Source organism: Chionomys nivalis, chromosome 7 (assembly GCF_950005125.1).
Source record: "Chionomys nivalis chromosome 7, mChiNiv1.1, whole genome shotgun sequence".
NCBI lineage: Eukaryota > Metazoa > Chordata > Mammalia > Rodentia > Cricetidae > Chionomys > Chionomys nivalis.
The window spans coordinates 18,498,223-18,525,753 of record NC_080092.1 but is presented as its reverse complement, the minus strand read 5'-3'; the positions used below and the strand labels follow the sequence as shown (position 1 = coordinate 18,525,753).

Here is a 27,531-nt window from a genome sequence, read left to right as displayed (position 1 = left end):
TCACAGAGATCTGTCTGCCTCTGCCTTCCGAGTACTGGGATTAAAGGCGTGCGCCATCACCACCCAGCTGGTTTAATCATTTCTTAAAAATAAAATGTATATACTAAAATACAAAATAACACTTAAAATCCATTTATTATATTTGGCATAACAAATACCTCAATAAGAAATTCTGCTTACATGGATGTTTTAGGTAATATGTTGTTGAGCATCTCCTCCACAACCCCAAATTCTCTTGTCTATTATCTGACAAGTTTTAAACCACAGCCTGGAAGTAGTCAAGGCTATCCTAAAGAGATGCTTTAACAGAGGGTGCCTCACTATGATAGAATGGCTTCATAAGGAAGAACCTGGTAGGCCTGGCCATTCTCATTCAGAGGTAGGCAGGAAGAGGCAAGCTGAAGAATAAGAAAGCAAACCTTTCTAATATGGAAATATGAGAACAATAGTGTTGGGCAACAACAGGGCCTGGATGTTCAACAGAACTGGTTAATGTCCTCACTGGGACTCCAAGGCAGGACACTGCTCACATCCTGCAGCATTAATACATGCAGCTTCTAGACAGGTACAGGGATGTCAACATTGTCATGAGGAAGTTCCAATCCAACTTCACTAATGGGAAGCAGGGGCGACTGAACCGCACCGAGGCCTGCCATCCCAGAAGGCTGTGTGAGGGGAACACAAGCAAGATTGTGGTCAGGGAACGGATCCCTGAGGTAAGTTGGCTCCTAGCTACTGGAAGACAGACGATGCTACCAAGGGAGGACAGTAGGCGAGAGCTTATGGAAAACAGAAAGTCAGAGAGAGGGGAGAGTAATGCTGGGGAAGGTGGTAAGCCAGAGTCCTCCAAGTCCTGAGCACATAGCAAGAAAGGGAAGCTTGACTCAGCTACTCTGCTAGCCTAGGGAAACTGAGGACGGAATTCAAGCAGTCTGGGTTCGGGATGTTCACTCTAATGACTCCAGAATGGAGAACACGGTCCATGAAGCCAGAGTGGAAGCAGTCATGGGAGAGGTCTGCTACTGCTCAAGCATGAGATGATGAGAGATGAGGTCAGGAGAGGAAGGCAAGGAGACACACAAGAGGCCAGAGGGAGCAGGCGGCCCCCACTCATGGTTCTAAAAACACAGTTTCCTCTAGCCCGGGGTACTCTAAATTCCCTCTGTCGCCCCACTCATCAGTTCCACCTGGGAGCCTTGGGAGTGCAGGTCTGTGCAAACCAGAGAGAGCTCAATGGTAAGCAGGCATCTGCAGGAGGAAAGTCTCCTGCCTCTGAGCGGCAGGACAGGGGAGAAAAAAAAGTAAATGGAATGATTTCTAATGTTATTCTGCCATACTCATAGACAGAGGCCTAGCACTAACGTCATCAGAGAGGCTCCACCTAGCAACTGATGGAAACAGAGACCCACAATCAAACATTAGGAGGAGCTTGGAGAATCCTGCAGAAGAGGGAGAGGAAGGATTGTAGGAGCCAGAAGGGTCAAGGACGCCACAAGAAAACCCACAGAATCAACTAACCTGGGCTCACAGAGACTGACTGAACCAACAACCAGGGAGCCTGCAGAGAGCTGACCTAGGTCCTCTGCATACATATGACAGTTGTGTAACCTAGTCTTTTTGTGGAGCTCCTAACAGAGGAAGTAGGGACCGTCTCTGACCCTTTTTAATGCTGTTAGGACTCTTTTCCTCCTACTGGATTGCCTTACCCAGTCTTAATATGAGAAGATGCTCCCCATCTTACTGCAACAAGATATGCCATGTTTGGTTTACATCCTTGGGAGGCCTGCTCTTTTCTGAAGGGAAATGGAGAAGTGGATGGGGAGGGGCGCAGGGAGAAGAGGAGGAAAGAGAAAACATAGTTGGGATGTAATATATGAGAATAATAAATAAAATCAGGCAGCGCCCAGGTCACCACGTGCCATGGCTGACAAAGACGAGGTATCTCAATATCAGCATGATCCGTCCATTCGGAGGACCAGGTGGAAGCCATGTTATCCACGCCCCCACTTCTCACCCTGTCACAGGGCAGGGAGTGGTAGGTCTCAGGATAGTTAAAGTCTTGGATCAGATTTACTTTATTTTTTGGCTATAATCTAGACTTAGATTTCCTCGGACACCTCACAGAATGAGATGCGGGAGGAAGAGCATTTTACATGTTGCAGCCAGTGGATGCCCAACAAGATGCAGTCAGTCTTCTGTGTCCGCAGATTCCACTTCAGGGACATTCAAGGCAATTTAGAACAAAATTTCCAGTGAAAGATGTGATTTTTGCTGAAACATATACAGACACTTCTGTTCCCTGAGCTGTACAGTATAAAGTCTTCTTATGTGTCATTTCTGCTGTATTGGCATTGTAAGTTATCCAGAAAAAAATCTAACATGTCAGAAGATGCACATGAGCCCAGTTTAATACTCAGGTATTTGATACCAGTTTAGCTCAGGTTTCCAGAAGAGGGCCTGATGGCATGTTCTTTCTAGCAGTGACCACAACAGCCCTACTTAACCCATTATAAACTGTCTGCTTCTACAGTGCTGTATAAATTTCTCCAGCATGCATATATCTCAGGACCCTGGGCATAGGTAGATCTTAGCATCCAAGAGGTTCTGGAACCAAGCCCCAATGGATGCTGAAGTCCTTGTATGCTAAGCCTGGCCAGCAATAGGCCAGCAGTGGTTTCTCCTGAATTCCTACTTCCTTTGACTGTTTGCTTCAATCCTGATGCAGGAAGTCTTGATAGAAGACGGAACTCACTTGGAAACAGTTGTCCCAGACATTAGTAAATGTACAAGACCATGGGTAAATGGGAGGTATGGAGGGCACAGGCAACAGATGAGTGCTTCTTGGCCAAGAGACAAGGAGAGTCATACCTCGATGGCCACTGACACATGTAAGATGCATAGATCAGAGTATTCATGAGCTAGGGGACAGCTGAACTGTTCCTTCTTGACGTGTGCACGCTTACATATTTGGCAGAGATTTACACCACTTAAGTCTGATGATCAGGATGATAGTGTAATTTACGTGTTGAGTATTACAAGACGTGAGTCCTGGGCTTTGCTGGACACTGGGACTGCACCAGTGAAGATGGAAGAATGAGGGCGTTGGCCTGGGATTCCCACTAGTAGGCGACTTAAAATTCAACGGAGGTTACCCGAGGACTCAGCCTATTTCCATTCACTGTGCTAATCTCCAACGAAAACTAGCATGCTACTGTATTAGTGGGTAGCCCTCTGTGATCCTTTGCCAAGGACATCAGTCCCAATTTTGTCTTGTTTGATCCTCTAGAATCACATCTGAGGAAGTGCCCAGGTTCCCAGGGGAGGGCCTGATGGCATGTTCTTTCTAGCAGTGACCACAGCTGCCCTACTTAACCCATTATAAATGGTACATTTCTACACTACTGTATAAAGTTCTCCAGTGTGTACATCTATCAAATAAATAGAGCAGTACAAGGACCAATCACACAAATTTAATTATATTTTATTTATTTAGGAGCTCCTGGGAGATGAGCCTGGCAGTACTGGGAAGAATTTGTGGGGCTTGGAGGAAATTGCTAGAAGAATCCTGGGGAGGAAGATGGAGGCCAGAAACATTTCTCCCAAAGAGGGACCTTGTCATTTAATAAAGATTTCCTGAAGACACCCAGGCCAGAGCATACACACGAAAAACACCAAAGTTATCCAATGTGACAAACAGTGAGGACAACCAGGCAGTAACTGTGAGTATGGGGGGGAGTGGGTCAGGGTCAGAGTGAGTGCCTGGCAAGAATGAAACCCCAGAGAGAAAGGAGGAAATGGAAAGGAAGGATGGAGAAGAAGGGAGGGAAGAAGAGAAATAGGGAAAAGGGGAACGGGGAAGATGATAGAGGAGGGAGATGGGGGAGGGCAGAAACAGGAACAGAAAGGAAGAAAGGGGGAGGGAGGGAGTGAAAGAGAGCGAGTGAGAGAGACAGAGACAGACAGACAGACAGACAGACAGATAGACAGACAGACAAAGATCCCTGAAGCAAGAGCAGTCCTGGGCTTGTCTGAAGCCATCTGCTTAGCATATCTGTCTCCCAGAAGCCCTCACATCTCAGAGACTAGCCTTTGACAATATACACTTCATGTGTCCTTGTCACATGCTATTTGGTTTCTAAGCACCCCAAAACAAAGTAGAACACTCAAAATATAAATTAAAGAAGGAAAAGAATATCAAAGCAGCCTGGAGTGTCTTTCTTCATTTTCTTCTTCTGAAAGCTTGCAGCAAGCTCCCCTAGTTAGAATCTTAATTATGGAAATTCTCATTTGTATTATGTGATTTATTTAAAGCCCCATCTTTCCAAGAGAATAAAACCCAGGTTTTGAAGCAGCACCTCTCAAAACAATTTATTCTTCTCCACTGACTAACTGCTTTGGCCAGCAGTTGTGAATTGTAGTACATTATGCCAAAGCAAAACACTCTAATAACTTAATCAAACATTTAAAATCCAGCTCACAGCCATATAATATACAGAAGCGATTCTCTCAGTTCCCTTGCTAAAGGTCAATTACCATTTTTATTCCAAACATTCACATCTTAGAGAATGCAACACACACACACACACACACACGGTACAAAGGATAACATTTGAAATTCAAATCTTAGCTGATATGTACCCACTCTTAACAACTATTCTACTGTAAAACATGAACACTAATCCTTCCGGTACTTTTTACCCCTAGCCAAAAAAAAAAAAAAAAAAAAAAAAAAGATATATAAAGGCATGCAACCAATGAGATTAAAATTATTTTCATATTGAAGACATTGAGGGGAAGGAAGACTTGGGCCAGCCTTACACAGCCTTATCAGGACATGTGACCTTACACAAGGGGACAGTGACAGAGATAAAAATGACAGTGAGTACCATCTAGTCCCCTCTTGCAGTTGCTGAACAGATGGGCGCTTTCTGAAAACACCTTCACTCCTATCAGAGGAAAAAACAGACTTTGTTTTTCCAGATGAGAATTATGTATTTCAGCAACTTTTGGTGAGAGAACAAGGCAACAATGCCAAGTTGGTATGTATCTGGCATGAGGTGCTGGCCTTGGAGATGGGAAAAAAAGTAAATGAACAAAAAATGCAGTCATGTGGTCCTCTTAGCCAAATACACTTCTTTCTTTCTCCTTATTCATCACTCTTGGCCTGTGGGGATGATGGGAATGGAGGCAAAGTTCTGGAGGGGTGTGTGCCAATCACTCTGGGTACTTCACACGAATAATCGTCTTAGGGCCTCTAAAAATGGGTTAAAGGAGTATTTACCAATTTGCACTCAGCAAACATTAAAAGGAGGGAGGAAATGAAGCGAGAGACCATAAGAGAGAGTGAGGGCATTGAGGCCCCTACAGTCATTAATTACAAAGAACTTGGGCCCATGAGTGACCTTGAGATGACAGACAGGACCGTGCCCTTTCCGTGATCTCACACTCTCAAGTGCTGTGTTTGGAAAGAGTAAGCATTGGACAGGACCTGGTTCCAGCAGTGGGCGGCATTTTCCACAGCTGGCCTTGTTTATGGAGACACAACCATCAGTCAAGGTGGACATTTTTCATGCCTCTCTTCCGTGGAAGCTTCAGAACCAGAACTATTTATAAGCCCATTCTAGGGCCTGTAGAGATGGTCTGCCAGTTAAGAGTACCGGCTGCTCTTGCAGATGAGCTGGGTTTGGTTCCTAACACCCACAGGGTGGCTCACAGTCATGCCACTCTAGCTGCAGTGGATCTGATGTGGTCTTCTGGCCTCTATGGGCACAGCACACACACATACAGGCAAAGCATTCATAAACATGAAATGAGAAGCGGAAGTCCTTAGAGAAAACAGACAACAACAAGGCCATTCTAGTCAATGGTTACTCCCTAGGTGTGCCTCTGGGCCACTGACACACTCCCCTGATATTTCACAGATGCTAAGTGCAATAAGTGGTTTTATTTAGTTTGAGATGAGGATGCCTTCCAAACTCTAGACTTTATGTTCTTCTTTAAATGGCAGGACAGTACCCATAAGGTCCCCAACCAAATCAACACGTCTTGCGGCCACCAGAAACTTCCAGAGAAGAGCCGTTGGTGTGCTTGCTCTTTCCTTACTGAAAGCCCTTATAGGCATTATTTTTGATTTGATGGTGGTGACCATGTGTTCCTAACTCTGAAGACTCAATTCAAGAGCTACTGAAGCCATCCTGTCCATCCGTGTCCCATCCTGTACCCCTCCACCGTCCGTGTCCCCATGTACCCCCAACCATGGACAGTTTCACCTACTCTCTGCCAGGGTGACAGGTATGTGACTATACAGTCGCCTTCCTAGTGGACTGTGGGATCCTTTAAGAAAGGTTCCAGGGTCTCCTCTTACACTCTCGAGTGCTAACAGAGTACTTAATGGGCAGCGGCTGCTCAGTTAATGCAAGTGAACTGCCTTAATACACAGGACGACAGCATTGCCTGCTGCCCCCTTTCTAGTGGCCGATGAGCGACTGTGGGTTTTGTCTAAGAGAGGAAATTGCTGGAAAAAGCTTTGAAAATGCCCTTAGATGAAGATCTCTGTCTTACAATTTCTCAGAAACATATAATCAGTATTTTTTTTTTTTTTTAGTCCTGCCTCAGAGGCTGCAGCAAAATGCTTTTAAGCATTTACTATGAGCCAGACACCTCCTAAATGCTTCCCATGGATGCCATCTAGTTCTCTCAACTGCATGATAGAGATAGATGGGTGTTTTAGAGACAAGACACTAAGGTTCAGAAGGGTCCGTTAATTTGCCTGGGGTCAATCAGCCAGGGAGTATGGGCTCGGACTCCAGGACCTGGGCTCCCACTGTCCCGCTGGACTTTCTTCCTCCCCAGATGCTTAAAATCCCCCAACAACCTGGCCTGTATTTCTGCCTCGTTCTGGAGGGAGACAGCTCCTGGATGATATCTGAAGGCTTCACAGGCTGAAAACTTCCAACAACCTCTGCTTTACCACCCTAGTTCCCTCAAGGGACATATGTAGGAAGGGATCCCACAGGGTGGTTCTAGCTGGGGCCTGTCATCCTCCTGGGCTTCCTGATGCCCTGACCATCCCTGCCCCCCAGACACTAATTATCCCATCGTGTACATTAGAATTAGCGATTGTTTTCCCTTTGTTGCGTTTGTTTTCTTTACTGAATCATGTGAAATGGTTTTTAGACATCCAAACACTCGATGCCCGGAGATGAGAATTATCCCCCAAATGGAGGCGATTCTCCTAACTACAATCACCCACACTTACATTTAATATTTATGTTCATATTTTCCCAGTTTTGTGGCTTCCCTTCTGATTTAAAATTCTTAAGGGCTGGAAAGAAAATAAATCCCAAAACTAGAATTTTTTTTTCAAAATAAAGACTAATAATAAAACAACTGAAAGGTATCCACCTGCAGTGGTGTGTGCCTTACAAACCACACCTGGAGGGAATATAACCTTGGGGTAATTTAAGTGTGGACACCACAGGCGATAAATTTTACAAAGAAAAGCCCGTGAATGACTCTTAAGGGCAATGGGCAGGCACTAATGAGGGAGAGGCCACATTCTTGGGCTGCTGGGTGTCTGGCTTCTGAGTGGTCAATGGAGAAGTATCACACACATTGGCATGGGCGGGGCAAGCAGGGTTCTCACCACCGGGAGGAAGAGAACCGCAACCAATTAATGACAGAATATATTTGTCACCCACAAGCATTTAAATATACATAATCTATTTGTATCACAACTAACTAAAGAGTGACTGTGAACTCTGATTAGGGTTAAAGACACCACGGTTTCTCGGCTCTTTGGAAAAACATCAAAAACCAAGGCAACTCAAATTTTCAAACCCTGCATGCTGCATTAAAATTTCATGCAAGTCAAATTCCTCTCCAGCCTGCTTCCTTTTCTGTAAAAGGGGGAAATTGGATAATACAGTGTCTCAATCTCCTTCCAGCTCCTGAAGGCTGTGTTTTCTTCTCCCAGCAAATGGATCCAGAATAGTCATGGATTCAAATCCCACATGGCAATTTATTTTAACTTTCTGATCTCCAGAGTTTTTTTCTCTCTGTACAAAGGATGTGATAATTAAAAGAAAGATGTGAAGATACAACACTTTAAACTGTTATCAGTATTTAGATATCCATCATTTAGATTTTCAATAATGATTTCCATTTCATCATTTATTTCTATTTTTCTTGAACGATTTTAATGCAAACTACAGACACTGGGACAGCGGTCCCTAATGCCTACTTCAAACCATTGGTCGTTTTTTACCCGTTTCTAAATTGACATAAATGAAATCACTTTCTACATAGCTTCCATGCCTAGCCTTGTTCGTCACTGCGTTTCTAAGAAGCATTGTGTCATGAAAGGTAGCAGTAGTTTTTCTCTGTGTGCCATTTTTCTATTTTCTCTGTTGATTCCACTGAAGAAATCGAATGGGTTCTATTGACTCTACAGCTGGGGAGCATTTGGTTGGTTTCCAGGTTGGGGCTACCATAGACAATGGTAATATGTTCATATTTGAATATGCCATATTGTGGGGTATACACCCAGGAACCACAGGATCTTGGACTATGTATACATTCAGATTCACTTGGCAGGGGCAGTGTTCCAGAGTAACTGTATCAATCCACAGCTGGATATAACAAGTGTGATTATTTCACTCATCAGCAACTATATTATTTATTTATTTATTTATTTATTTATTTATTTATTATGTATAAAATGTTCTGTCTGTGTGTATGTCTGCAGGCCAGAAGAGGGCACCAGACCTCATTACAGATGGTTGTGAGCCACCATGTGGTTGCCGGGAATTGAACTCAGGAACTTTAGAAGAGCAGGCAATGCTCTTAACCACTGAGCCATTTCTCTAGCCCAACAACTAATATTGAAACAGTCCCATGAGTGTTTCACACACTGTGGTTTATTCCACAATCCCCTAAAGATGAAGCAACTTTATGCATCATGGTTGACCATTTGGACATCTTTGTGTGAACCGCCAATTCAAAAGTCTTAGCCACTGCATTGTTCGCTCTCTCTCTCTCTCTCTCTCTCTCTCTCTCTCTCTCTCCCTCTCCCTCTCCCTCTCCCTCTCCCTCTCCCTCTCCCTCTCCCTCTCCCTCTCATTGGTTCCCTCCACACCCCCATGTAGAGTGGGTCTTGAATCTACTCAGAAGGGGGTTACTCACCCTCCCCAAGAGTCTAGCTGCTGTTGCACAGTGGGCATATCTTGCCCTCCAAATGGTTTCATCATTCTCCCTTTATCCCAGTTAGTCCTCCCCTCACCCTGCACCCTTGTCTTCTTCCCACACCCCACATCCCTCCCTGACTAATCATTCAATCCACAGTATTTCCCAAGTTACCTTTGTTTAAACCTATATTCTATGATCCCCTTTCCTTTAAGTAGCCTGTCCCCCTACCCTATTCCCTTCCGTATTTCCTGCCTCGACAGATACCCCACCATACTACAACATACTACAACATTGTAGTTAGGATCCTTAAGTGGAAGAGAAGATGCAACCTTGTTCTTTGGGACCTGGATTACCTCACTTAGATATTCCAGTTCCATCCATTTTTGGCTGTTTTCATTTTTCTTTATATCTGAGTAATATCTCATTCTATTTATGGGCCACATCTTCATTCCCCAGTCATCAGTTGTTGGGCATCTAGGCTGCCTCCTTATCCTAGCTCTTGTGAACAGCCATGAATATGGAAGAGCAGGTATCCCTGTGACAGAGAATACAGTCCTTTGGGTACATGCCCAGGAGTGCCATAGCTGAGTTATACGGTAGTGTTATTTCTAGCTTCCCGAGAAACCTCCAGATGGATTTTCAAAGTTTAGCCCCTTTCTTTACTAGGTTGATTGTCTTCTTATTGATTTGTAGGCATTCTTACAAATTGTCAATATATTCCTCTATCAATAACCAATATCTTCACTTACATTGTAATGTGTTTTTTCTGGCTTTATAACAATGTATCCGGGTGAACAAATGTTACCTGCTTTAATGTAAGCCAATTATCTACTTTACTCCTGAGGTTCAGGGGCCCTCTGTGCTTTAGTTAGAAAATATCAACTACTCCAAGGCGATGAAGATATCTTGTTGTATTCCAGAGGTGTGCATATCCTGGCCTTCACGTCTAAATCGACAATCCACTCACAATTGATTTTGGTACTGGCATGAGGTAGGTTGTCAAGACAGGTTTCCATATGGAAATCCATTTCCCCTAGCACAACATATTATGCAAATCACCCCTAACTGCTTCATATAGTCACCATCTTTTCCAAATCCAGTATCGTTCTCCATCTGTGTCTTCAAGAGCATCTCATCTACAAGACGATCTTTAGGATGATCTCAAGAATTTGCACAATAACCTCTGGTATTTGGAGGCAAGCCGTGTTGATCCACCTAGCTAGCAGTTTGGAGAGGACTGCCACATCTGTTTTTCCCCCAGACCTGTGACAGTGCAGCCATCTTTAATTGGTCAGTGCGAAGGTGCTACACATCTTCCCTTAGACCTGTTCTTAGAGAGTTAATATTTCTAATGCTATTGGAAAATTTCATGAAAGCCACTATTTCTCTGTCAGTGAAACACAGAGCACTATACTGATTTTTCTAAGACATTAACTTTGTGTCCTGTGAGCTTCTGAAGCGACTGAGATTCTGAAAATTGTCTTGCAGATTATTTTGCATGTTCCGTGTACTTGGTCATGTTATCTGGGCATGACATTCACTTATTTTCTTTGGTTACACAGTCTCCATGTTTTCTCTTCACTCCTCCCCCCCTCCCCCCTGTCTTCCTTTCCTTCACCTATTCGGTTTTCTTCCTTTTTGATAGCTAGGACCAAGACTAGAGATCACTATGGAAGCTGTTTGCTCCACCTAGAAAGCAGGTTTCCAGTATCTTCTCATTAGCCATGAGCTTTGTCCCTTTTTAGGTTCTGTTTTGTCCTTATGCATCAAATGCTTTTAAGTCACAAATCAATTCTGAACTAAATTAGAGTGTTTTCTTTATCTAAGAAAATGAAACGATGTCTCTCATTTATTCTGAAAATATGATGAATTATATTGTTAGTTCTAAAACCGTAAAAGTTGATTTGTTGTTCATGTCATAGCCTCATGTGTATGATGAGGGACCCGATTTCTTCCATTTAGTGACTCTAAACACGTCAGGTTTCTAGAATGCTGTCAGTTTAGCCGATACTGTAGTACGGACATTGGTTGTCTGACTAAGTCCTGTATGTTAATTCTTGATCACCAGGGTGTCATTACTGAAGGGGGCAGAACCTCTGCAATAGGGTCTAGTGCTAGGTGTTGATGTTGTTCAGAATTGCTCTAGAAAATAATTTTGAGGCCTACCTCCTGTCCTATAACCCCACCTGCTTTCCTTTATGTTTCCTACCCATGTGCTGAGAAGTTTCGGTCTGCCACACTCTCCTGCTATGGTATGTGGCCTTGCTATGGGCCCAGAAACAAAATCAGTCAACCCTGGACTGGAGTTTCCCAAACAGTGAATCAAATTAAACCCTTCTTCTCTGTAAGTTGATAACCCCGGGCATTTGCAGATAACACAACTCGGAGAAAGGGAGTGAACACACAGAACCACAGAGACGGCATCTAAGTCATCATGAAATACAACCACCTTCCTCAATCCTCACTTCACTGCGCATGCAGGCTTGGTCTCACTGTCTTCCTTGGGCTCTGGATGAATGAACCTTGTTCTCTCTGAGACTGCATGGGAGACTCATACCCAGGGTCTGGAATTTTCATGCTAGCTTGCAGTCACTGGACTTGAATGTCAATACAGCTGAGCAGTCAGGCCATGGTTCACAGTTCATTTCCTTAAATAAAATTGTTAAATAATATTCTGGCAAAAATATTTTGGCATCAGAAAAGGTGCTGGAAGTCTGGCTTTCTTTCCACTAGAAGTCTCTAACTGGCTGAATGTTTAGAGAATCCTGCCTTTAAATGCATTAATTTTATCAGACTGTGTTTGGTTCTGACTTCCAATGCATTCAGGGTCCTTTCAGGATGGACTTTCAAGCTGTCTGTTATTTACAGAAATCTTCTTTTGAATAACAGTAGCTCTCTACACCATTATTTTTGGACCATTATTCCAGTTCTCTTCCTCAGATTCATACTGTAGTTAGAAGAATTCTGCCCAACGTCTATCTCTATTGCTTTTTCCTGGCCTTTTAAGTTCTACCTACAATGATGTGCTGTGGATTTAAAAACCTTTTCCATCTTCCCATATCTTCTGAAGCACCGTCCATTACAATTATTTTTCTTGAATTCCATCTAGATGAATGTTTCAATTTTAAAAAGCATTTGTTTTGGGTTTGGAACGCAGTTCTGCGGTAGTGTTCGCTTAGTATGCAAAAGGCCCTGACCGCAGTCCCTACTTTCACACCTAATACCTTTTGTTCATACATCTACAATCAAAGTATAGTTTAGTAGGGATAGTTTTTAAAAAATAAATTTTAGTTATGAAAATAGGTGTGGATTTGCATTTATGTGGGGAAATTGTACCAAGAGTTCCATGCAGTCCATGTCTAATTTTTCCTAGTAATAATAATATATTAATAATGTTAATAAGAGAAATTACAGTAGTACATTTATCATCATTAAACACTATTAATACACTATTAACTAATGTCAGTAGGTTTTTTTTCACATACACATAGTTTTTACTTGTGCCCTTTTATTATGATTGCTTCAGGTTCCTGTCTGAGATACCGCATTCATTTAGTTCTCTTGTCTCTGAGCTACCTTCGGCTGTGACAAATTCACTTCCCATCTTTTTGATAACTAACAGTTTTGAAGAGGGCTCCACTGGTTTGCTATCACTATAGCAAAATGCCTGAGATAAATAATGAGGAACAGAAAGGGCTACATTGCATGATGGTGTGGAGTTCACAATCCAGGATGGAGTGGTCCCACCACTTTAGGTTTCTGACAAGGGTGAGACACTGCAGAAGAGCAGGCCACTCGCCTCCTGAGTCAGGAAGCAAGGAGAGAATGAGAGCAACTGTGGTCCAAAAACTCCTCCTTAGGCACTCCCCGAAGGTTCCAAAGGCCTCTCGTGAGGTTCTACCTCCAAAACGGTACACCACCACCTCCCAATAGGGAAGTCGGGGGGGGGGGGGGAAGCTTAATACAGACTCTTTGGGGAACACTTATCCAAACATAGCAAGGTCTACTCGAGTATTTGTAAAATCTTTCAATTAAATTTTGATGGATTTTTTTCCATTTTTAAATTAAGATAATACATTTTTAAGGAAATCACAAATACAGTATTATTTTCTTCACTCCATATCAAAGGTATAAACCATCAAGACGACTTGTCGCTGTTGAAGCCGATCTTGATCACTGGAATGAGACCAGGTGTCTCAGATTTCCACGCTGTTAAGTTACTGTATTCCCGTCTATGTGTTGTTCTTTTAATGAAAGTCACTGCAACCCCACAGCTGGGGAATGCAGAGATCTGGTCGACCTCATACAGGGTGGAGAGTCTGCAAAGCAATGTAGAACTTGGTATAGGTTTCTCTTCTGCTTATCTATATCTGAACGATTCTTCAACTTATCTATATTTGAGCAATTCAGGAATTTCTTTTAGAATTAGGTTATTGTTTAATATTAATTTATTTATTCTTCTGTTCCAGTAATCAAAGATTTGTACTTAAGATATCTCTCTCTCTCTCTCTCTCTCTCTCTCTCTCTCTCTCTCTCTCTCATTTTCTCTCTCTCTGTGTGTTTGTATATATAATATATCTAGGATATATATTAATTTATACATAGAAGTTATGCAATTTTTAAGTACAGTGTGATATTCACTAGAACATGAATATAACACAGAGCAATTGAGTGGGTAGCACATCCATTACCATAGACGTTTATGTTGGGAATATTTAAATTCCCTTTTACTAGATATTTTGAAATATTCAATTCAATCCATTGTTGCCTTTTTTTTTTTTTTTTTGTCTCAAGCATATCCTTTACGGCACAATACATGTCATGCTCCAGTTCTAGAATAAACCGTTTCCCCCAGGGCACATTAACCCTTTTAAGAATAGCATCACACACCAAGATTCAAGTAGGACTACTCATTGATCCTACTTTGCTATTGCTTTTATATTCCCTTATTGATAAAAGTCTTATATATGAACTCCTGTATGTACACATTTTAATGGATACTTCTGTCTAAATTCAGTTACATTAGTTGAAAGCCCATACATTAGGTTAGTCATGAGTTCATACCTATGTCCCCAACTCTAGTCCATCTACTAGAGGTTCATTCTAATATTCTCCATAGTTTGTCCCAGACCATAAATTTAAACAATGAGACGTGTGTCCCACCACCCGACATGCATCATTCAATCACAGTGTACATGCCTAGTAGTTTGTAAATTATTCATCTATGCCCCATGGGAAACAAATTTATCAACTAAAGTACAGCCCTTTTGTGTGGCTCCTTTTGGCTTCCATCTCCTGGATTTCATTCATTTCGAAGCTACCTACATCAGAATCTTAGTCCATCACTCTCAGTGTGATTGATATATCCATTCATCAAGCCTGCAGTCACTTTCCACAGTGATATTTTTAAATTGGCATTCATTAAAGTTCACTCCTTCCTCTCTACAGTTTATGGGTTCCAACAAATGCACACAGTGCTCCAGAGTCACCGTCTCAGAGTCACAGCGCAACACTCCACACAGCGAGCCCTTGTCCTCATTATCCTCCCAAGCCTCCACTTTTTTCTTCTTTAAATTTAAATTTATTTATTTATTAAAGATTTCTGCCTCCTCCCTGCCACTGCCTCCCATTTCCCTCTCCCTCCCCCAATAAAGTCCCCCTCCCTCGTCAGCCCTAAGAGCAATCAGGGTTCCCTGCCCTGTGGGAAGTCCAAGGACCACCCACTTCCATCCAGGTCTAGTAAGGTGAGCATCCAAACTGCCTAGGCTCCCACAAAGCCAGTACGTGCAGTAGGATCAAAAACCCATTGCCATTGTTCTTGAGTTCTCAGCAGTCCTCATTGTCCGCTATGTTCAGCAAGTCCAGTTTCATCCCATGCTTTTTCAGACCCAGGCCAACTGGCCTTGGTGAGTTCCCAATAGAACATCCCCGTTGTCTCAGTGTGTGGGTGCACCCCTCGCGGTCCTGAGTTCCTTGCTCGTGCTCTCTCTCCTTCTGCTCCTGATTTGGACCTTGAGATTTCAGTCCGGTGCTCCAATGTGGGTCTCTGTCTCTGTCTCCTTTCATCGCCTGATGAAGGTTAATATTCAGGAGGATGCCTATATACCTTTGGGTTCACCTTCTTATTTAGGTTCTCTAGGATCACGAATTATAGGCTCAATGTCCTTTATTTATGGCTAGAAACCAAATATGAGTGAGTACATCCCATGTTCCTCTTTTTGGGTCTGGCTTACCTCACTCAGGATAGTGTTTTCAATTTCTGTCCATTTGCATGCAAAATTCAAGAAGTCATTGTTTTTTACTGCTGAGTAGTACTCTAATATGTATATATTCCATACTTTCTTCATCCATTCTTCCATTGAAGGACATCTAGGTTGTTTCCAGGTTCTGGCTATTGCAAACAATGCTGCTATGAACATAGTTGATCATATACTTTTGTTGTATGATAGGGCATCTCTTGGGTATATTCCCAAGAGTGGTATTGCTGGGTCCAGGGGTAGGTTGATCCCGAATTTCCTGAGAAACTGCCACACTGCTTTCCAAAGAGTAGCACAAGTTTGCATTCCCACCAGCAATGGATGAGTGTACCCCTCTCTCCACAACCTCTCCAGCAAAGGCTATCATTGGTGTTTTTTATTTTAGCCATTCTGACAGGTGTAAGATGGTATCTTAATGTTGTCTTGATTTGCATTTCCCTGATCGCTAAGGAAGTTGAGCATGACCTTAAGTGTCTTTTGGCCATTTGAACTTCTTCTGTTGAGAATTCTCTGTTCAGCTCAATGCCCCATTTTATAATTGGGTTGATTAGCCTTTTACAGTCTAGTTTCTTGAGTTCTTTATATATTTTGGAGATCAGACCTTTGTCAGTTGCGGCGTTGGTGAAGATCTTCTCTCAGTCAATGGGTTGCCTTTTTGTCTTAGTGACCTGGACTTTAACCCACAAACCTAGGAACACCTGATTTTTGATAAAGGAGCTAAAAGTATACAGGGAAAAAAGAGAGCATCTTCAACAAATTGTGCTGGCAAAACTGGATATCAATCTGTAGAAGAATGAAAATAAATCCATATCTATCACCATGCACAAAACTCAAGTCCAAATGGATTAAAGACCTCAATATCAGTCCGAACACACTGAACCTGATAGAAGAGAAAGTGGGAAGTACTCTACAACACATGGGCACAGGAGACCACTTCCTACGTATAACCCCAGCAGCACAGACATTAAGGGCATCATTGAATAAATGGGACCTCCTGAGACTGAGAAGCTTCTGTAAAGCAAAGGACACTGTCACTAAGACAAAAAGGCAACCCAAGCCTCCACTTCTTTCCTGAGTCCCTAGGAACTCAACTCTGTTATAATAAGACAGTGTTCATCTTTGTAAGGAACACTAAACTATCTTCCAAAGTGGGAATACCTTAAACATTGTCTTTGAGAAAGACTTGCTGGGGCTGGAGAGATGACTCAGTGGTTAAGAGCACTGCTTGCTCTTCCATAGGTTCTGAGTTCAATTACTAGCAACCACATGGTGGCTCACAACCATCTGTAATAAGATCTGGTGCCCTCTTCTGGCCTGCAGACATACATGTAGACAGAATACTGAGAATACTGTATACATAATTAATAAATAAATCTTTATATAAAAAAAGACTTGCTTGACTCTTTTGTCCATGTCTTTTTTGGGGGGGAGGGGGACAACCGTTTCTTTCCTTACTAGATTTTTAGGGGCCAAAGGAGTTGTTTTCACTCACAGTTTGAGGGTACAGTCAGTAGTGGTGAAGAAGGAAAAGAAACAGAAGTGCCTCTGGCTGTGGGGGCAAGAGCATGAAGCTGCTTGTTCAAGTATCAGCAGGTGACGAACCAGCGGGAAATAGGCTTACGGTAGAGCAGGCTATAACGGCCAAGACCTACAGCTTTGCCATTCAACCACTTCTTCCCGGTTGGGCCACTCCGTGTAAAGGTTTCATAGCTTCCCAAAACAGTGGAACTGCTGGGAACCAAGTGTTCAAACACAAGAGCATACGGGGAACAATCCCCAACCAAACTCTAACTCCAAGGCTCACAGCCATTTCCCAATGCAAGATACACCAGTCCAACTTCGAATGTTTCTGCAGTCTGTAATAGTACCAAAACTGCTTCAAAGTCCAGAATCTTTTCTGAGACTCAAGCCATATAGCTGTTAGCCCAGATAAAATAAAAGAATAAAATAAAAACACTTACACATTACTAGTACACCCAGTGACAACAATCATTTCCATTCTGAAAGAGCGGAACGGAGGCATAAAAGAGCAGACCAGACCAAAGCAAGAAAATACAACAGAAGAAAGACCAAACCCTTCAGTGTAAGACGCAAAGGGTTGCATTGTTTTATTCCTTTGCGTATGGATATTCTTATTTTCCCAGCACTGTTTGTTAAAAAGACTTCTCTCTCCACTGAACTTTGAAACTTCATTTATTTAAAAAAAAAATCAATTGATCCTACTCATGTGTGTGTGTCTGGGATACTCCATCGACTTGTGTTACACTCTTTCCCCATCTCATCTTGTCTTGATTACTGTAGCTTTGTAGTAAGACATGGGGCTGGGTAGTGTCATCTGCCAGCTGTTCTTCTTCAGACACTATTGGCAATATTCATTTTGAAATGCTTCTTTCATTTTCTAAATTCCTTCTAGGGTTCTTTACCCCTCCTTTCGAATCTTGCTTTTCTCCAGTCATGCCATTTCTGAGTTAAAAAAAAATTCTGATTATATTATTTAATCATTTTTTAGGATCTTCATTCTTATAGCTAGTTTTGCCAGCTGTTCAATTGTAAATGTTATTTTCGCTATAGGTTATTTTTGTATTCATTGTTTCTAGGGAGGTGATTATGCCCCATATTCTTTTTATTTTCCTAATTAAAACAACTTTGCACAATCTTCAGTATTAATCTTCTCTCTTCCTTTCCCATCCCCTCTCCTCTACGATGTAGCCTTTGCTGGCCTGGAATTCGTTATGCAGAGCAGGCTAACCTTGAACTTACAGAGTCCTGACTCTGTCTCCCAGGTGCTGGGATTAAAGGTGTGAGCCATACATCTGGCTTGTTTGTTCATTTCTTAAGTAATATAAATTTCCTTGAAATTATAGGAAGAAGGGCAAGGAAAAGACACCTCACACCTTTAAATCTCTCAAGTTAAGCCCTATTTCATTGTAAAACAAAACAAAACAAAACAAACAACGAAAAATACAATCTTGGGGTTTTCAAGTGCTGGTTCCTCTGGTAGCTTCTGGAACTTTCTAAGTTCTCTTTCCTTCTCTGCTTATCTAGCATTTTGAAAACTATGGCATTGATAACAAGCCTTTCCTGGAGTGGGGTTGAAAGCCTTGTTTTCAGGAGTTTGAAGAGTTTAAAGGAACCAGAGTATCCCATGTCTTTATCCCCCATCTTATCACAATTCCTCTGTAGTTGTTATAAAGGGGCAAATGGAAATATAGCTTGGAGCAATTTTCTTGGATTCACCACTGTGTCCATGACTTTTTGTGTAGCTATGACTATATATCCTATGACACTCTATGGAGCTAGTTACTTGGCTTATGGTTTCAGAGGTGTCAGTCCATGTGGCAGAGAGGACCTGACAGAGCAAAGCAAAATCATCATCATCATCATCATCATCATCATCATCATCATCTTGGAATTCTGGCTGCAATTTATATCCAATACCATATCATATCTTTATTAGCACTCAGGAAATGGATGATCTAATCCCATTGGAACATGCTCTCTGGATCAGAAGTTATTTAAATATATGACTCAGTTACAAAATTTTGAAACGGTCTGCTTACAGATCCCTTACTTATTTTTAATATTTTCTGTTGTCAGAGACCGCGGTCCACATGATTTTAGTCCTCTGGTACCTGTTGAGCCTGCCTCCCCATTCTTTCCCTCTCCCTCACTCCTTCTCCCCCCCCCCTTTATCTTATTCCTGTCCCTCCTTCCCTCCCTCTCTCCCTTCTCCCCCTCACCCAGGACTGAACACAGGGCCTGGCAGATGCTAGGGAAGCGCTGTACCAATGATTTACATCTCCAGCTGGGGCCTGCATTCTACTCAAGTAGGTAACAGTTTCCTATGTGCTTGCAAAGAATATTTTACAGTTGTTCCTGCAGTGTTGTCGACACATCAATTAGAGCAGGGCTGCAAGATTTGTTATTAAAATATTTGTTTGTTAATAATTGTGCCTGTTTTGTTTCTTAGTTAATGAGAAGTAAATATAATGAACCTGTTAATTCTTTTAGTGCTAGCAATACTTGCCTTGCATATTTTCAGGCTATGGTTTTAGCCACATATATAGACTCGCTATATTTATTAACTGTATTTATCAGTATGAAATATCCTGCTTTAGACCCAATAATGTTTCTGTATTACAAGAAGACTCTTTTATTCAGTACATTCTTTTGGTGTTTTCTAAATACTACTTCCTACATTACTATTTTCCAACCTTCCCCCCATCTTTACGTTTAATTTATTTTTAGAAAATTATGTAAGTATCGGGGTGCAGGGGAGACAGCTCAGTGATTAAGAATTATTGCTGCTTTTGCAGGGGATCTGAGGTCAATCCCCAGCATCTACATCAGGGGGCTCTGAAATGGCCTATAACTCCAGCTTCAGGGGACACCCTAACACTTGCACTCATATGCCCAAACACACACAGATACATAATTAAAAATAATATTCCCAATAGTGGTATTGCTGGGTCGAGAGGTAGGTTGAACCCGACTTTCCTGAGAAACCGCCACACTGCTTTCCAAAGTGGTTGCACAAGTTTGCATTCCCACCAGCAATGGATGAGAGTGCCCCTTTCTCCACAACCTCTCCAGCAGAGGCTATCATTGGTGTTTTTGATTTTAGCCATTCTGACAGGTGTAAGATGGTATCTTAATGTTGTCTTGATTTGCATTTCCCTGATTGCTAAGGAAGTTGAGCACGATCTTAAGTGTCTTTTGGCCATTTGAACTTCTTCTGTTGAAAAGTCTCTGTTCAGCTCAGTGCCCCATTTTATAATTGGAACAGAAGGAGAGTGAGCACGAGCAAGGAACTCAGGACTGCGAGGGGTGCACCCACACACTGAGGCAATGGGGATGTTCTATCGGGAACTCACCAAGGCCAGCTGGCCGGGGACTGAAAAAGCATGGGACAAAACCGGTCTCGCTGAACATAATGGACAATGAGGACTACTGAGAACTGAAGAACAATGGCAATGGGTTCTTGATCCTATTGCACGTAATGGCTTTGTGGGAGCCCAGGTAGTTTGGATGCTCACCTTAATAGACCTGGATGGAGGTGGGTGGTCCTTGGACCTCCCACAGGGCAGAGAAACCTGCTTGCTCTTTGGGCTGAGGAGGAAGGAAGACTTGATTGGGGGAGGGGGAGGGAATGGGAGGTGGTGGCGGGGAAGAGGCAGAAATCTTTAATAATTAAATAAATTAATTAATAAAAAAATAATAAACTTTTTTTTAAAAAAAAAGCACGTTAAGTATTATAGATTCTTAAGTTTACCACTCTGTGTGTTTTAATTGCTGGCTTAGCCATCTACATATAACTAATCTTGCACCTGCATTTACACAGAGAACCTGACTGTCGTCTACTGTCTATCTGCCCCATTTGTTCTCCAATAATTTTTCTTTCCTTTTATCCTTCATTTGAATTAGTGATAGAGTTTGTCACATGCCTCCCCCTCCCCTTGGCTATTGCATTCTATACTATGCTTTTAAGAGGCTGTCCTGCTGATTCTAGCAACCATCCTCGAGTTTAATAAGGCAATAAACATTAACAGCATCATCACTTTGTAGATAATTAAAGGAGCTCCGATGATCTTAATTCTCCCAACGATGGTAGTGTTCTTGCTATCCTGGGCTGTTTAAATTAGACAAATCAATGGCATGGCCTCATCTTTCGTGAGACAGACTCTTTGAGGAGACTGGAGTGGCTACCTCAGGGAAGGGCTTGTCTATTTGTTTCCCCCCTGGTTTCACTAAGCTTCATTCTCTTGGAACGTTCTGGAAAAAAGATCTGCGATCTAGCTAAGGCAGATTTGGCGTAAACATACTAGGAACGATAGCTCACAGCAATGGTCTGAGATTTATATTTCATCATACCAAGGTCACGCTGTGGAAGTGTCTGGCATGTTACCTCCCCCATCACGAGGACTCCTCCACTTTGGCACCAGTGAGATCTGGGGCTGGAGAATTCCTTCTTGGGGGATGTCCTAAGTACTTCAAGATCTGTCGGACAGACTACTGGCTTTTACCCCCAATTGTAAAAATCAAAAATGTCTCCAGACATCACCAAGAATCCTCTTGAGGGGAGGGGGAATTTTAGTCCCCGCTGAGATCTACTGGTATAAAATAAAACATCAAGTATGTATAGTAAATACCCTTTAAGTATCTACACTTACTCCTTGTTCAGGGCTCTAAAACTAGGAGGAACTAAATGAGCCATAATTCTACCCACAACAGAATCACTGTTTGGGAGAGAAACAATATGGAAAGAGGAAGTGAAGGCACGGTTTCCAACACTACAATAGGGATATAATGAAGCAATGCACCACTATCACAGGAAGGCGTGTGAGGGAGATGTGCGGATAGCCTCATCAGAAATGTGGCAGGATTAACAGGCCATGGAATGTTGGGGGGTATTATTTTAAGGTGTGTGGTTTTTATTTATGCGGCATTTATTCAACTCTGTGAAGCTGTGATTCTTTGCCTGTCTAAAACACGTGATGGTCTGACAAAGAGCTGAGCAGCCAATAGCAAGGCAGGAGCAAGGATAGGCAGGGCCACCAAGCTATACAGTAAGCCACGAAGAAACAAGTATAAAGAAAGGTGTACAGAAACAGAGAAAGATAAAAGCTCAGAGGCAAAAGGTAGGCAGGATAATTTAAGAAAAGCTGGCAAGAAACAAGCCAAGCTAAGGCCAGGCAATCATAACTAAGAACAAGCCTCTTTCAGTGATTTACCTGGGAGCTGGGTGGCGGGCCCCCTAAAAGACAAGAGTAAAACACGACACAACCATGGAACCTTTAGGAGGCAGGACCAAGTGGGAGGTGATAGTGCCATGGGGGGGGGGCGGAGAGGACACAGATGACTTCTATAAGAGACTGATACTGGCATGGAAAAGTAAGTTTGCTGTTCTCCTGAGATCAACATGTGTTTTGTTTGTTTGGTTGGTTGGTTGCTTGCTTGCTTGGCTGGTTTTTGAGACACGATTTCTCCATGTAACAGTCCTGGCTGTCCTAGAACTCATTCTGTAGACCAGGCTGGCCTCGAACTCACAGAGATCCTCCTGCTTCTGCCTCCCAAGTACTGAGATTAAAAGCATGCACCACCACCACATGGCTTCTGAGAAAAAAGGGTTTTTGTTTTGTTTTGTTTTTTGTTTGTTGGTTGGTTTATTTTGTTTTTTAAAAAAAGAAAAGAAAAGAAGAGCAAGCCTGTGCCTTCCTACTCCCTAGCTTCTTACCTCCCTAAATAACCCATCTCTCCTTCTCATGTAAGCTCCCACCATGATGCAGCACAGCTAATGAAGCCCCCACCAGAGGCCCTATGGATAGGGTCACCCAGTTTTATGTTGTTAGCCTCCAAAACTATTATTTAAATCAACTTTTCTTTATAAAGCACCCAGCCTCCGTGATCTGTTATTGCAATAGGAAATGATCTACCAGAGAGGGGTACCTAACGCAGTTCGGGGGTCCTTTCATGGAGGAAAAGTCTTCTAAGTTAAGACTTGAAATTTAACACCCCCCTTCTCTTTCCCAGTGAGCCCCCAAGAGAATAAGCCAAGAATAAAACACGCAGAATGGAAATTATCCCAATCCATTTACTTTTTAGGCTGTGTTTTAGAACAGAACCAATAAAAATATTCTATTATGCAACACAGAGACATGGGTAAGGAGACCCTGGAGCGTGCTACAGATGGCACAGCGCACAGCCACCATCTACTTCTTCAGAGGCTAATGGGAAATATATGGCATTTTCTTATTCCATGTCCCACAGTGTGACCGAAAGCAGACTGCTGAATAGAAAGCAGACTAACACCAGTAAGGATTCATCTTTCTCTCTCTCTCTCTCTCTCTCTCTCTCTCTCTCTCTCTCACACACACACACACACACACACACACACATCCCCTATCTATCTATCTATCTATCTATCTATCTATCTATCTATCTATCATCTATCATCTCTCACACACTCACTCTCTCCCTCTCTCACACACATACACACTCTCCTCCCTCCCTGCCTCACATACACACACATCCCCCCTCTCTCTCTTTGTCTCTCTCTCTCCCTATCTCTCAAGCCCATACTTTCTTTCTCTCCTCTCTCCTCTCTCTCCCCCGCACATATCCCCTATCTATCTATCTATCTATCTATCTATCTATCTATCTATCTATCTATCTATCTATCTCAGATCTCTCTCTCTCTCTCTCTTTCTCTTTCTCTCTCTCTCTCTCTCTCTCTCTCTCTCTCTCTCTCTCTCTCTCTCTCACACACACACACACACACACACCTACCTTCTTGCTGACTCTGATGCCTATTAAATGGCAAAGACTTCCCATCTTCCTGCCCAAGTACCTCTCCAGCTCCCTTGCAACAGAAGTCAGGCTGGCTACCTACCCACCAAACTTGCCCCTGCCTCCTGTCATAGAACCCGGTCACTTCTGTCAGTATTCTATGCAGTTTAACTACAGCTACATGGTTAACTCACAGGATGTAAGAATGGATATGGTATACTTCTTCCCATGCTCACATGGAAACTTCCGGTGCTCAGTGCTCCATGCCATTTCTCTACTCTCTGACTTGATACATTTGTACACTGCAAACCAAGATATAAAGATGGCAGAATCAAGGCATGAAAGATTCCTGTCCCTGAGCGTACTTTAGAGAGAGAGAGAGGCCCTAACAGGAATGTCCAGACTGAGTTTGCAGGAATTAGAAGTAAATTTCCAGTGTGCTAAGTCACTGAGATTTGAGGGTTTATGTAGCATTGCAGCTAGCATTACCCACCTCATATACCAAAACAAAGAGCCAGGTTTGCTCAGCAATCGTAATCCCTTCCGGTTCCCAGGCACGTATGGTATTTTGGCCTTGCTCACCACTCTGAAGCAAGAAGACCTTTGCCAGAATATTTCCCTGAGCCTCCCTGGAGTTGAATGGGTACATGAGAGGCTGTTTGCAGGGCCACGGCTAAAGCTCACACTTCATCTAGTGTCTGCAACACAGGGATATGAGAGGACGCGGGCTTTGATGTCAGACAGATGTGGCTTGGACTCCTCCCCAGCCCTGACAATTCCATAGCTTACTCTCACTGGGCTTTTGTTTCTTCATCTGCAAAATGAGGGTAATGACACCTCATTGTTGCTTGTTGTAATTTGGCAGGGGGAGTAGAATAAAAGAAAGGATCGCATGTGAAACACACACAGAGTTCCCGGTGTCTCCAAAGCCCTCACTAATTCCCTCCCAACAACCATGAAATTAACAAATTAAGGATTTATTTACCCGACTAATCACAAAACTAAGCAAGAGGAGGCTTTTTCACACCGGACCATATGTTTATTTTTCTATATAAATGTTGGTTATTTCACAAAGAGGAACAAGGTTTAACAAATACTTTAAAATACTTTTATGTTTTCTTTGGTCCAAAAAAGGGAGAACTTAAATTTTAGGAAACTTGAAAATCAAAACATAAACAAAGATAATGTAAGTTTTTAAATAACTTTTTTCTCTTGCTAGAAATAAATGTCATATTTGCAAACTAGTGATAGCAAAATCCATGCTGGAGTTTGATCCAGAAGAAAACAACGGATGAGACAGTCCACACAACAGTGGAAAGAAAAGCGTTTTTCTGGGATATATTAATCCCCACGAGACAAGGACCGTCCCTGCTGCCATGTGGCCCTGAATATAATGACTTAGAGAAAGGATGACACCTTACACAAAAAAGAAAGTTGGGTCGGACAATTCATTTCACCCAAGCAAGGCTCTAAAAAGGAGACTCGGCTCCAAGCAAGCGAGCTTTGGCAACAAGATGGATAAGCAGAGCCGTGTTTTTTTTTTTTTTTTTTTTTTTTTTTTTTTTTTTTTTCAGGTAAGCTGGCAGAGTCTTGACTGTTGCAGTCCCAGCCCCCAGTACAGAACGAAGCTGAAATGTCAGGGCAATGGGGCTGCAGGGGGAGGCATCGATGAGAGCCGCCCACCAGCATGACTAAGTGCTCTTAGGGACAATCCCCACTCAGAGGGCAGAAAGCAAATCTCCAGATGTTCTGAGCTGTCAGCTATGATTAACTGAGGAAAGGTGAAGCTGCCCACTTAACCATCTGAGCAACCTTCCTCATCAAAACGACCCCAGAGTTCTCTGCAAAAGCGTTCACGGGTAAAATAAATGGAGGCCCCATCCAACTCCCAGCCCCACTTCTCTTGCTGCCCACCCTCTGATCAAGTCAGAACAGCGGCCTATTTTAAACCAGTGGCAATGTGTTCTCTCGTGGAAACGTGTGGGTTTCCAGAGACAGGCTGGCGCTCGGAAAGGCAGGCACGCGGAAGGCTGCGCCCACTCGCCCATCCTTCCTCTCCCACAAGAGTCCCAGGAGGAGAAGCCTAAGCAGTAGAGGACCTGCCAATGGCTTCCCATGACATTAGCTCACTCCTATGGGAAAGGAGGAGCTGAGGTCTGGGTGGAAGCAGCCCCATGTGAGAAAACCAAAAGCCCAGGAAGAAGAATTCTAGCCCCCATGCAATGCAGGCCACTGTATCCTTTCTAGAACAACTGATATGGATCTCGGTACCTCTGCAACAGGCTTCAAAGCAACTTTAAATAGAGTAGAAAACATTCCATGGAACACTGAAGACTTGTTTTTAAACCAAGGTCACAAGACCAATTTACAAAAACAAAACAAAATAAACGCCGATTTAAAAAAAAAAAATCCAAGGCTGTGCTTTTACTTACAATCGCTCCAGCTGCTTCAGATCCTGGAAGGCGCCTCTCTCGATGACGCTCACCTGATTGTCTTCCAGATGCCTGGAATCAGAAAGGCAGCCAGGGTCAGGGACTGAAATAGTCAGGGGCCTCATCAGAGGCCTTAGGCTGTGCAGCCATATCACATATCCCCTCCTAGGACCCCGGGGTCCTCCCCACTACAATCATTTTGTTGGGACAAAAATCACTGCATCCCAATGTGGTGTCACGGTAACCAGAGTTTCGCCGCCTGCACACGTCTACCTGACAGATTGGCTTCCATGTCTCTATTTTAAGAACGTTCCCAGCAAATGTGCCCCCCCACACCCCTTCCAGAGAACTGCAGAACGTTGCACAGAAATGGAAGAGGTAAAGCTGCTCCTTGGAGAAACCACGTACATCCAACACCTCTTCCCTTGGAGCTCCCTCCTCCAAGGATTCAAAAATACTTCATTGAAAAGGGCCTTCCTTCCCTGCTCAACTTCACAGAAAGGACAGAGTCACAGAGAAACAGTACTGTGCTGAAGACAGCTAGCCAGGGCCCAGAGAGTCCCTCAAGCAGGGCCAGGTTCATCCCAACCCCCTAAAGATACCGACCTCATGACCTCACGGAAGTCATCCCTATGCCTGGCTACAAGCTGTGCCGTGTCTCTAAGTTCTCCCAGCAGGTGATTAAAAGTCCTAGTCACTCTGCCTAAGTGAGTTGATCCACGCACGGGGTTCGCCCTAAGAGTTGACCATACAAAGAGACATTTGTTTCCTCAGTTTACCAAGGGGGGTGTGGGGGGGTGTTAAATTAGGATTAGTTGAACAGGTAGGGGACACAAGGATGATGCATGGATTCTGGGTGGGAAATGGGCCAAGAAATGACAGGGACTACATTGGGTGGCTGCGTGGGGTTTGGGGGACAGGCAGCTGTGATTGAGAGGAAGAGGAGATTAAGCAGAACCCCAGTTTCCTCTGGAATGGCAGAAGCATGGCCTAGGGAGGATCTATCTTCATTCTATAACAGACCTTCTACGATGACCTCACCCCTTAGGATAGCCTAACCTCCGGCATGTTTTAGGCTTAAGGGTCAACCTGCTTTATTGGGGAAATTCTCTCTTCCCAAAGATTAAAGAAGAGAATCTTACTTCCTCATACTCCCAACCCAGTACCGTGGTCTACCTGTCAGCCCACAACTCTGGGACCAACACACACTGCCTTTTCCATAAAGGACATGGTGAGTCAATGATGTGAGATTTCTATCAGGGCATGCAATGGTCGGTCGTTAGGCTCAAATACGCAACACATTTGTGTGTGCAAATATTAATGGGCCAGGAGGGTCAGCCTGTTCATCGGAATCCTCAACCTCTCAAGCC

At 43.1% G+C, this 27,531-nt stretch overlaps 1 protein-coding gene across 1 annotated transcript in view; it reads right to left on the bottom strand.

Annotated features, from left to right (window-relative positions):
• Slit3 (slit guidance ligand 3) overlaps window positions 1-27,531 on the bottom strand; it is a 593,945-nt gene that overhangs the window by 513,030 nt on the left and 53,384 nt on the right. Inside the window, exon 3 of the mRNA XM_057774230.1 lies at window positions 26,162-26,233. Within this exon, the coding sequence (XP_057630213.1) occupies window positions 26,162-26,233 (72 nt within the window). The remainder of the gene's footprint in view (window positions 1-26,161; window positions 26,234-27,531) is intronic.